The 12,894-nt window shown below is 41.3% G+C and overlaps 1 protein-coding gene across 1 annotated transcript in view; it reads left to right on the forward strand.

Moving 5' to 3' along the window:
* Nucleotides 1-1,658: 1,658 nt before the first annotated feature.
* LOC124798741 (coiled-coil domain-containing protein 8 homolog) overlaps nucleotides 1,659-12,894 on the forward strand; it is a 91,310-nt gene continuing 80,074 nt past the window's right edge. Inside the window, exon 1 of the mRNA XM_047262268.1 lies at nucleotides 1,659-2,100. Coding sequence (XP_047118224.1) covers nucleotides 1,659-2,100 — 442 coding nt within the window. The remainder of the gene's footprint in view (nucleotides 2,101-12,894) is intronic.

Here is a 12,894-nt window from a genome sequence, read left to right on the forward strand (position 1 = left end):
GACACTATATTAGGAAGTATCCCGTGACATTCATCACCTTAGTATGTGTGGAAGATTATTGTAACCTTTTATCGAAATCTTTGTTATAGGAGCTTTAAATGGTGATGTCTTTACTGGCCGTACATGGTGCTTTCGTTTCTCCTTCGTATGATATTAACGAATATTTCTTTATGCACACTACATGGCTAGCGTGTGGACAAGGGACACGCACTGGTTTCGCTGAACTAGCTCTGTGAACGCGTAGCAATCGCGATGGATGCCACGTTTGGCGTGCTCACGACAGGAAACACGTTCCGTGTAGGACGGCTTCAACTCTTCAATCCAGAGCACACATTAAAAGCGCAAATGAGCTACATTTGTGGTAACTGCTTTTTGTTAATGCTAGTTAACAACGAATGAGCCTCAAAAATATTTTGAAGCCGTAGCAAATTTTTTGTTGAGAGTATCTTGTATGATACCTTGGAATTACGGCAGGATTATTCTACACATAAGTATGCAGTTTCATGTTCCTTCGTTATTAAAAAAAGCAGTCCTGAACATAAAAATCACATACATTGTACATATTTACTGTAGATTTCAAGACAGGAGGAACTACCAGATTGTAACCAAAACTTTCAACAATTAAAAGTAAAAAATTCAAAATATGTAACAGAAGTTTTCTCAGTAAGTTGTATAGAGGGACACAGTAATTATTTAAGAGGGGGTAGGACGTCAAACGGGCTGATTTGGAGCAGGAGAGGTACCAGAGGACATTTTAATTTCCACTGTCTATACTTTTACAAGTAAATTCATAAAACTTTGTCAGCCTGGCCAGGAAGGATTCAGGATTCACACTTGTAGCAGTGTTTTTGCACTTCCACTGCTATGAGTGTGAATACTGAATCCTTCCTGGTCATTCTGACTAAGTTTTATGAATTTATTTGTAAAAGTATAGACAGTAGAAAATAAAATGTCCTGTGGTGCCTCTCCTGCTCGAAGTCGGCCCGTTTGACGTCCTACCCCCCTTAACTAATACACTTATGCTTACACATTTTTATGTTTCGAGAACACGTTTCCTTCTCGAATTTGAGCAAGAGGCCCTCCTTCCGATGCACTGCATCAAAGCGTCATCATCACCAGCAGATTCATCAGTCTCTATATCAGACTCATCTAGATTACCTCTGTTGACCAACTGAATGATATCTTCGCCTGTTAATTCTGGGAATCAAGTCGAGAAAAATATAACAACACTTCATCTCACATAAACAAAGTCAGAATTGAGTCCTGAGCTATCATATGTCATTCCCAGAAGTTTAAAGCTGATAAACCCATTATAACGTTAATTCGCAGTTCGCTACTAACTTACTATGTATTAAAGAATATGAAATCACATGTGATTAGAAAAAGTATTGTCTTGAGCTTTATATCTCCGAGACATGTTGTGAAGTCACAGAATCTGAAGTTTCCAGTCAATGCTGCCGCATCGTGATGCTCGATGCTGAGCTGACGCAAGCACGATGTCTGTTGGACACGATAGAACAGGCCAGAAAAAGTTCAGCCGCGTATGCGAGCGAGAAAAGTCATATACCATGTCTCGGGACTGGAAACATTACGCTACCGGGCGTACACCCGAGAGCTGAGGGATTCGAGGACGGAAGAATCGGAAGATTCCCGGAGAGATGCACGGACGGACTGCTCGTCGGTGCAGCTCACATAGGTCGGAAGGCGCTGGCTGCCGCATCTTCCTGGAACCGGCCGGACCCGCGCGCCGCTGGCCCGCTTTTATCGCGCTAATTCCGCCCAAGTGTCGGCCCGCCGCGCTGCCTCCGGAAACAATGGCGGCGCCGCGAATTACCGCCGTCGCCTGCCCCGCCCATAAAACAGATGAAGGTCCACGTGGCCGCCGCTTACTTTCTCCGCGAGCGGCAGCGGCGGGCGGGGCCACAGACTCATCTGCTGAGAGCTCCCCCGTCCCGCGTTCCATTGTGTGCCCGGCGGGAGGGCCCGGAATAGCTTCGTTTCCACCGCAGCTCCGACGCTCAGAAACCGACGTCGCTAAACGTGCACCTCTTTACATCCGCAGCCTGCAGCGCTCTCGTGTTACTCGGTCCGCGCGGCCTCGTGTGTGGTTGGCAACCCAGGTTTCGATAAATAACAGAGAAAAACTTACATTCGGCTCTTCCATTTATTCTTGTCATCTAATTCATCTCTGAATCAACGATAGACATTGAAAAACGACTTTTACGGGTATGAATATAAGGCAGAGGCTCGTAAAAGTAAGAACTATGACACATTCTAAAATTTAAGCAAATATTATTGTACAAATATTATTGTACGCAATCATATGTACAGGATGGGCGTGTGGGCAGGCGGTGGGCGTTATGGAATAATAGGGTAATTTTTAGAGAAAGGCCATTTATTGGCTAGAGCATGTTGAAAGGGGCTACATGGGCCTAGGGAAGTGAGGGTGAGCCAGAGTTTACAACTTGGCGAACATTGTTCGCGAAGCTACCGAAAGTTGTTATCTGCCAATCTAAGTCCACAGTGCCGCAGCACCGGGAGAAGCGGGAGTTGTTCAATGCTACAGGGCGCGCATCCGACTCGCGGGTGAGCAAGAATACAAGAGAGCGAGCCCGGCGACGGGCGGCCGGGTATGTTCGACGCACCATGCGGCTTCCTCCGCCCTGATTGGTCAGGACCAAGCAAACCGTGCGGGTGGCATGGAACTTTCCAGAGCGTTGCCTGCTAAGCGACGCCTGGGGCGGCTTTACCTCGTCAGCACATGAGAGAGGCGCGTGAACAAGGTGCCCTTTCTCAGTGCTGACTTCCTGTTACTAAACCGTGGGACGAAAGAATTTACAGGCAGCTAACACTGCCAGCCGTGGAGGCTCATATAATAAAATAAAATCCCTTATTGTCTGGCTCATCCTTTACACACATTTTTAATGGACACTCCGACTTATTTCTTCCGCAAACAATATAATGAAAAATCACAAAAAGAACGGCACTGATTGCAAATTCAATACGTCAATTAAGTTGCCCGATAAAAGCATGTTCTTTGAGAAATTTTTTTTCGGCATGTGTTATAGGTATCAATGTCAAAATTTGGTAAAAATGTTTATTGATATTTCCTCTACAAACGGGAATTTTTTCGACCGGAAATGTCGAAGGTCAAAGGCGAAAATGCCGTCGGAACGAAACAAAATTTCGATGAAGACCTCCACGCGCTGTATGTCACAGGTGAGCCGGCTCGTATGAAATCAAAATTGAGTTGACGTTAGCGAAGTATATAAGATTCTTTAGGAGTTGTACCTCGCTTAAGTTATTTTGGACCATAGGAAACAAAATGGCGGCCATTTGAAAAAAATAGGGTTTTTTCATCGATTTATCGACTTCGTCGGCACAGTAAAAATATTTATAGTTGATGGATCGGAATAAAAGTGGTATAAGTCCTAGACAATTTAGTTAGCTTCGTCAGAAACAAAGAATCATGCCAATCAGTTCAGTAGATTTGAAGTTACCGTACCGCGCGATAAAATAAAAGTTATTTCGAGAAAAAGGCATTTGAAGTTTTGACTACATATAAATGCAACATTATGCAACTTACGTTCAATCTGCTATTCCGGGCCGGCCGGGCTGGCCGAGCGGTTCTAGGCGCTACTGTCTGCAACCACACGACCGCTACGGTCGCAGGTTCGAATTCTGCCTCGGGCATGGATGTGTGTGATGTCCTTAGGTTAGTTAGGTTTAAGTAGTTCTAAGTTCTAGGGGACTGATGACCTCAGAAGTTAAGTCCTACAGTGCTCAGAGCCTTTTTTTTTTTTTTTGCTTTACGGGGTCCATAAACTAGACCTTCCTCTTCCTCATAGAGTGCGTTCTGCTCGATCTGGTCCATCCTGCGCTGCTCCAGAGCCGCTCGCACGGCCGGTGACAAGAGGTTTTCGGCCGCTTCAATCCGGTAGTCGTCCGAATGCTTGGCGAACTGCGTCGAATAGAGTCCCAGGGCGACATCCATCGTTGTCATGGTCTTCAGAATTGCTGAACACCCTTCCTTGTAGCTGCTCACTGCCAGGAAGGTCGCAATCTTCACAGTCTTGGCACCAGAATGCATATGCTTGGGGGCTAACTTCCGAACTCACGCGTTCAAACTTTCATTTGAAAGAAAAAAACTGGTGCGTGATAAAGGCCGATTTCAAGCAAGTGCATTTTTTTGTTCAACCGCGAATAACAAACATTTTCGTTCCGTTTTCGGAAAAACCATTTCAGGGGTCGATTCTAAGCACTTTTATAGATCCAAAAATGAAATTAAAAAAAAAAAAAGATTTTTTGAACCAAATGATAGTCAACCTCCCCTTAAATCCCGAGAAATTGTAAAGTGAAGTTGAAGCTTGAAATAAACGAAACGCGTCACTATTGTACATGCCAAGATGCAAGCGCGAAAACCCCGTCGTTCGTAATCGCGATGTGGCTGACGTATTACTATGCAACAAACGCTGTACTTATTTCTGTTTACACTGCATGAGGGAAGTTTTTACACGTTCATACGTCATTCATCTTTACTATAGCACTACAATAGACAATACGGAAACGAAATACCGAATATGACGAGCCAGGGTAGACATATTAAGAGTTGATCAAGAATCTAGCAGAGGGGTAAATACAATTTTACAAGGGGTTACTTAATGGTACATGACATGTACTGGACATGTTAATGAACATCTTTCATGGTTACGTTGAAACAGAATTTTTGCACAAGATGAAAACATTACATAAAAGTACAGTAGTGTCTACGAAACAAATATACGTCTTCTCAGAAACACGCAAAATGTACGCCAGTCTGAAATTACATTTCGCATGCAGAAACGCTGCAACGTATGTTCAAAGAGATCGCCATTTACGTGGCAACTCCGCTGCGCGCGCTCCAACACTGATCGACTCACTGTTGTCACTGTGTCTGGTGTTGTTGCAGTACGTACAGTACTAATAGTGGCTCTCATATTGTCCATTGTTGTTGTAATCTGCTGATGTTTTTCACATGTCTGCAGACAGAACGTACATGGCGGTGATGTCCGGTGACCACGCTTCCAATACACAACTGCAGAGGCATTGGGTTTACGCGTACACCGACCGGTACTGTTCCGTTGTGTGTATGTAGATAAATAAAACATACAGGATGGAACCGTTATGTATACAATGTCTGTGGCAGGAAACCCTATTATTATTCTGGGCCCTCGAGATAGCAGTGAACGTAAGATTACGTACGTTAATCACATCGCTGTGACAGCCAACCAGGCGTTTATTCTTGCATCTCGGGTTGTGCAGTACCGAGCGTTTCGGTTATTTCAAACGTCAACTTCGCTTTGTAATTTCCCAGGATTTAACTGAAGCACTGCGATGCAACCAACGCCATTCTTTTTGTGATATTTCATGTTACTGATTATGTAAGAAATAGTACGCGATATCTATTTAAGAAAACGTAACTTCATATTGAAAATAATATTTGCGTACGTTTCACAATATCTCATAGTATTCACTTTTATGAGGCCCTGCCTCAAATTTGTAGCTGTGGAAGTCGCTTCTCAATATCTACCGTTGTTCCAGAGATACTAACGCTGAAACATTTAAGTGGACCGCCATGTATATAGTAAAACCGACAAACTACAGGGTCGAATGACAATTACTGTCAGCACGTGCCGTGTATTCCTTGTGTGTTGGAGTCTGTGTGATCGATGGAGCGTACTGTAAGCAGCCAAATGGTCCGGCATTCACGTCGGCAACAAGCAAAGATGGTGTTTGTTTACGGCGAAGCAGATGGAAACTGTAGAGAGGCAGCACGGCTATACCAGAACTAGTACCCTTACAAACACCAAACACATCACACAACATTTCAAGTCCTCTCTGGGCGTTCCAGTCATCGTGGATTCTTTCAGACAGATAAACGTGTAGGGAGACGTTGGACGGTGCATACATCAGATCTGGAGGGCCAGGTTCTACACGATATTGAGACGAACCCCAGTGCAAGGTCCAGTCAAGTGGCTCGCCAACATGGTGTTAGCGAAAATACGATTATCTGTACCCAGCATGGCAACCGCTACTATCCCTGTCACCGGCAACATCTGTTGTGACAGAGATGCGATGCAGCTCTATACTTTGTTTTGGGACGACTTGTCGTATGCACACCGTCCATTTCCAGGCACAAGTTCAAAGGACTAAAGGACTATTATCTTCCATTTCCAATCATAAATCCCTCCCTGCAGTTTAATGTTCACCTCATACACACACACACACACACACACACACACACACACACACACGCACACACACACACACACACATATATATATATATATATATATATATATATATATATATATATATATATATATAAAATCCCCATGAACCATGGACCTTGCATTTGACGGGGAAGCTTACGTGCCTCAGCGATATAGATAGCCGTACCATAAGTGTAACCATAAGTGTAACCATATCTGTTGAGAGGACGGACAAACGTGTGGTTCCTGAAGATGGGCAGCAGACTTTTCAGTGGTTGCAGGGCAACAATCTGGATGATTGACTGATCTGGCCTTCTAACATCAATCAAAACAGCCTTGCTGTGTTGCTACTGCGAATGGCTGAAAGCAAGGGGAAACTACAGCCGTAATTTTTCCGAACATCATGCAGCTTTACTGTATGGTTAAATGATGATGGCGTCCTCTTGGGTAAAATATTCCAGAGATAAAGTGCCCCATTCGGATCTCCGGACGGGGATACTCAGGAGGACGTCGTTATCAGGAGAAACAAAAATGGCGTTGTACGGATCGGAGCGTGTAATGTCAGATCGCTTAATCGGGCAGGTAGGTTAGAAAATTTAAAAAGGGAAAGGGGTAGGTTAAAGTTAGATATAGTGCAAATTAGTAAAGTTCGGTGGCAGGAGGAACAAGACTTCTGGTCAGGTAAATACAGGGTTATAAATACAAAATCGGACGTGGGTAATGCAGGAGTAGGTTTAATAATGAATAAAAAACTAGGGACGCGGATAAGCTACTACGAACAGCATAGTGAACGGCTTATTGTAGCCAAGATAGACACGAAGCTCACGCCTACCACGATAGTACAAGTTTATATGCCAACTGCTTCCGAAGATGATGAAGAGATTAAAGAAAGGTATGATGCGACAAAGGAAATTATTGGGATAGTTGATGGAGACGAAATTATAATACTCATGTGGACTGGAATTCGATAGTAGGAAAAGAATAAGAAGGAAAAGTCGTAGGTGAATATGGGCTCGGGGTAACGAATGAAAAAGGAAGCCGCCTGGTAGAATTTTGCACAGAGCACAACTTAATCTATGAAGTTTGGAAGGTAGGAGACGAAGTACAGGCAGAAGTGAAGATGTGAGGACTGCACACAGTTTTAATCTGCCAGGAATTTCCAACTCAGTCACACCTAACAGTTGGCTTAAGAATCATGAAAGAAGGCTGTATGCGTCGAAGAGGCCTTGAGACTCTGCACGGTTTCAGATTGATTATATAATGGTAAGACAGAGATTTAGGAACCAGTTTTTAAACTGTAAGACTTTCCAGGGCCAGGTGTGGAATCTGACCACAATTTATTGGTTATGAACTGCCGATTAAAACCGACAAACTGCAAAAACGAAGCCGGCCTGAGTGACCGAGCGGTTCTAGGAGCTTCAGTCTGGAACCGCGCGATCGCTACGGTCGCAGGCTCGAATCCTGCCTCGGGCATGGATGTGTGTGATGTCCTTAGGTTAGTTGGGTTTAAGTAGTTCTAAGTTCTAGGGGACTGATGACCTCATAAGTTAAGTCCCATAGTGCTCAGAGCCATTTGAACCATTTCTTTTGCAAAAACATAGGAATTTAAGAAGATGGGAGCTGCATTAACTGAAAGAACCAGAGGTTGTAGAGGGTTCAGATGAAGCATTAGGGGACGATTGACAAGAACAGGGGAAAGATAAATAATAGAATAAGAATGGGTAGCTGTGAGAGATGAAATAATGAAGGCAGCAGAGGATCAAGTAGGTAAAAAGACGAGGGCTACTAGAAATCCCTGAGTAACAGAAGAGATACTGAATTTAATAGAACACCACCAGATAGCATTCAATTTGGCTGTGGGCTGTAGTCGTATTGATTTGGCACACCGTTTTATTAGAGCCGTTTCCATTAAGTTTCTGTTTTTCTGTTTGTATTCTCCAACGCCACTTTCGTTGAGAAACATGAGAAGTGTTTGGTAGTTAAGGTTTTAAGATTTTTTTGAAAATATAGATTCTTGCATAACTAAACATAAAATGAATTAAAATCCATTGACAGAGGGAGAACGGAAAGCAAAGAAATTTGATGAAATTCATTGTTTGTTATTAACTGACTAGTTCACGCTCTATTCCAAATAGGAATTGAGTAGGTTATCATTTTGAATAATCAGCCACATCCAGAAAAGTACGTTCTCCTGCAAAATGTAGGTATTTCATACTTACACGACAATTGTGGTGGGAAGCAGTAGTAATTCACTGTGAACTGATCAGGTAATTTATCGTATAAGTAAACAACGGTCATGTATGTGACAAAATAAGAAGTGAACCGTTTTTATAATAGTGAAGCTGGCTGTAGAGAATAAGGAGGTAAAGAGATTCCCAGTATGGAGAGTGAGCATAAATTCTTCATTTGTGTGCTCACCACTAGGTCGATACATTGGCTGGTTTCTAACACGCAACACATGAAGTAGAGAGGAAATAATTTTTGATTATGAGCTTGTCTCATTGTTTTTCAGGAGTTATTTGTTGCTGTTACAGTAGGATCTACGTATGGAACATAACAGACGAAACCAGTAATTTCTCTTAGGATCTATATGATCCTACCAGTGCATAAACAACTTTCAAAATATGATACGCAACTGTGAATAGCAGAGGAAAAAATATTTCGTTTCTTTAAGTAATAACTAAAGCATATCACAAGGAAAAAAGGAAATAAACCTTACTTTCCTGGGGAAGGAACCATGTTTCAAAGATGAGCTTTCCACAAAACAGGGCAGTAGAACTTACAAAACGTGAATGCAATGCAGTACATATTCTCGTGAATGTGAAGCCATTGACCTTGGAAATTGTTTGAATTGGAGACTGATACCCTCTCAGCCATTTCCGGCATATTTTAGGCACATGTCGCAGGTGTACGAGATAAATACAGTCAGTGTAGGAATACTGATGACCAGGAACAAAATTTTTAACTTCTAAGTCAGTCGAGAAGTCCAGGATTGTGAGTCCATAGTTTAACGGCTGATGAATCATTAGTTTTGAAACACCCCCACAGAAAAATTTATAAATTACTGTGCTTGTAAACCTCTTACGTTATTTGATTTTCAAACAGCTGAACAAAACTGAACGTACTCACCCATTTCTCTCTTTACTTATTCTGATCAACACTAAACTGACACACAGTATTTTTAGCGCAACGCAATCTGACTTTCAATAATCCCCACAAAAGAATGGCCCTGACTAACAATAACCTATACCTTTCATGAATCACTTACCTCACAAAAATCTTCATTACTGGAACTACTCCAATACAGCGAGCGCCAATATTGCCAGATAAATAAAAGATTCTAACTACCGAAGGCGCTGATAGGCATAGTAGCAAATGAAGGTTTTGGTAGAGAACAAACAATGTATTTACCTTAATAGTGTCCAAACTCATTATATATATATATATATATATATATATATATATATATATGTTGTTGTGGTCTTCTTCAGTCCTGAGACTGGTTTGATGCAGCTCTCCATGCTACCCTATCCTGTGCAAGCTTCTTCATCTCCCAGTATATATATATATATATATATATATATATATATATATATATATATATATATATATAAAATTTCCTTTTTCTGACGGACACACGTCCAGATCGTCCGCTCTCAAAACGCTGCCATCTCTCTCCCCACATCCACTGCTGGGGGCTCACCTCCAACTGCGCAACGCTACGCGCTGTTCACATCCAACAGCCCAACACTACAATAGCAAATATTACAACAATGCCAACCAGCTACAGATTGCACACAGTGCACTCAGTGATTTTCATACAGAGCGCTACGTGGCGTTACCAACATAAAAACCTAAATAGCCTACTTACACTTTGTTGTATGTCAGTTCAGTAAATCTGACCAGACATCATTGATTTGAGGATACACTGTACACACACGACGTGTTTCTTTTATAAACAAACAAATAACTGCTACACCTGCTTACAAGCCAAAATATCTAACGCGTAGCCAACGTGTAATTTCTAGAAAACATAGTAGCAAATTGTGGAACTGGAAGTTCCATTGGCCCAGAAATGTAGTAAGCTGGAAATCAAAGTATGAGACCTGAGTCGAAAATAGTCTGACATTCGTCCAGAAGACAAAGAGAGAAGTCTCTATGCGAGACTGCAAGCAAATCGCTTAACATGACGTAATGTTTAACTCTCCTCAAAAAAAGGACCACTAGTGCCTTTAGCGAATCGTCTCAGAAGCTCAAAAGATACCAGACTGCTCTTCGAATCGCATCCGAGTCCTCTAGACCGCCCGTGTTTGGCAGTTTAGTTCTTCTTCCCGAATCTTAGCTGTTCAGGACGCTGGTTTTCCCGTTGTGTCTTCTTGTCACTTATGACCTCATTTGGCAATTTGGCCGAATAAAGTTCTGACATTGCTTATTCCCACGCTGTAAGTATTGGATAGAGGGTCCAGTCTTTCCCATCACTCCACGCAAAGTCTTTGGATGGCAGCTTGAGCGACACCACTCGTCAGTGGCCCGTTCCTTGGCGTTTCACACGCACGGTCCTCTTCAGAAATCCGCTGACGATGGCTCAGGCGTTTCTGTGTTATTGGACCTTTAAGAGGTCTGAGGCGTAATCAGAAGCCTATTTCTTTTGTAACAGGAAGGCCTTTAGCCCACCTCCATATGTCACAGATCCATGGAATTCGACAGTGCCTGGAAACCTTTGGTCCAGAGCGTTGGGCTTCGAAGTGTTACAGAATATTAACGAGACAGTAACAGGAGGCAAATGTTTCGTTTGTAATAGAGATGAGCTGCAGCTGCCGACTGAAGAAGTTCTACTCACAAACATCATTAATATCGTCATAATTTATGAGGAAGATCAGATTAAAACATAAGTAAATACATAGAAATTTTAAATCTTGTCCTTATCAAGATTAAAATTTTTAATCATTTTATTACTTTGGGTTTGCAATAAGAAAACTTGGACGACTTCCAAAAATAATAATAGCACCTATTTTCATAAAATTTCAGACAGTCAGAGCAGTTAAGTAATTTGTTTTTACACATTACTGACTTGCTGTTGATGAGTATAGATTGTCTCCGGCATTGAAATATTTTTGCTAAGCATGTCCGTAGAACAATAAATACAGCCTCTCTCCTGCACACTGTTGTCTTTACCGAGCCAGTTTCACGTCGTGGTTCCTTGGAAGTAGCTTACTTACTTTACGCGAACAAAGTGATGAAATACAAGCAATTCTAATCACCATATATTATGAATGGTGGAAGCGGCGTCTTATGACACTTCGTGCAAAGTTGATCCTAGTTCTTCCGTAAATGATAGTATAATTTGGCCACTACAGAAAACAGAGAATTGAAAGTGTACATCGGCTTCACCCACCTATATCTACAAAAGTATATCTATTTGGTCTGCTCAGTATCTGACAAATCAGAGAATTTCAAGAAAATAGTTGCATGAAATCTAAATTTCACTGAAATATTACGTAAGTAACTAATGGAATGAAATATGTGGAATAAATTTAACAGGGAGGGACAAAAAATGGAAAACCAGAAATGGCCAGGGAAAACTATTAACTGTATGAGTTTAAATAGAGAAGAAATGAAAGAGAAAGGTTTATTATGTAAACTAGAAGAGATTTTGATAACAGGAAACTTATGGTACTTGAGAGAAACTCTTCAAAAAACAATCCCCTTCACCATTATCAGGCATTATCAGGCAGATTGGTGGTACACCAAACCCTAAGTGTATGTTTCATAAATAAAAGTTGTTGATTTGGCTTAAGCATCAATATAAACTTCGAAATCATTGTATAATATTTTGATCAGTTTATTAATAATCCAGATCCAATCCATAAGATCGAACTCTTTAGACCCATGAAAATCTATAAGAAGATTCACATCAAATTACCAGAGATACCAAGGAAGTAATGAAAAGTTAAGAAACAATATAATTAGTGAGGAAGACTATTACAGTGGAAACACTGAACTGGTATCTACCAAAAATTAAAAAAAAGTAGCTAAAATAAACCTCTGAAGGAATCTGAAAAACAGAAAATATCCCAGGAGAGTGAAACGTTGCATTAATACATCCATTACCTATGAAAGGCAAAAAACAAGGTGTTAAAAACATCGGATGAACTTGTTTGCTACCAGCTGAATGTAAAAAAATTTCCAAGATTCTAACAAACCAAGTAGAGAACACTCTGGACCGTCAAATAGATGAATATGAAGGTGGTTTCTAGAAGAGCTGATCATGTTCAGAACAAATATTTAATCTAAGTCAGAAATAGATATTCCCAAGATACTGTAGTAGTGTTTGTAGATTCAAAAAAGGCCTGTGATTCTGCTGACAGAGAAAGTAGAGATGAGATAATATGGGAATTTGCTTTAAAGTCAAAGTTAGGAAATCTAATTCGTTAAACTTTCACAGAGACAGCACAAAAAGTGAAATATGTGGGGAAAATATCAGAGCTCTTCGAAGTAGACAGTTGTTTACAACAGTGTGATGACCTATCTGCAGATTTTTAGTAGACTTCTAGAAACAAAAAGTGAGAATTTCGCGTGAAGAACTGGGTGAATACAGGGTTGTGGCAATAAAGTTTTGAAGAGGAAACAAAAATATTGGATT

Source organism: Schistocerca piceifrons, chromosome 5 (genome assembly GCF_021461385.2).
Source record: "Schistocerca piceifrons isolate TAMUIC-IGC-003096 chromosome 5, iqSchPice1.1, whole genome shotgun sequence".
Classification (NCBI taxonomy): domain Eukaryota; kingdom Metazoa; phylum Arthropoda; class Insecta; order Orthoptera; family Acrididae; genus Schistocerca; species Schistocerca piceifrons.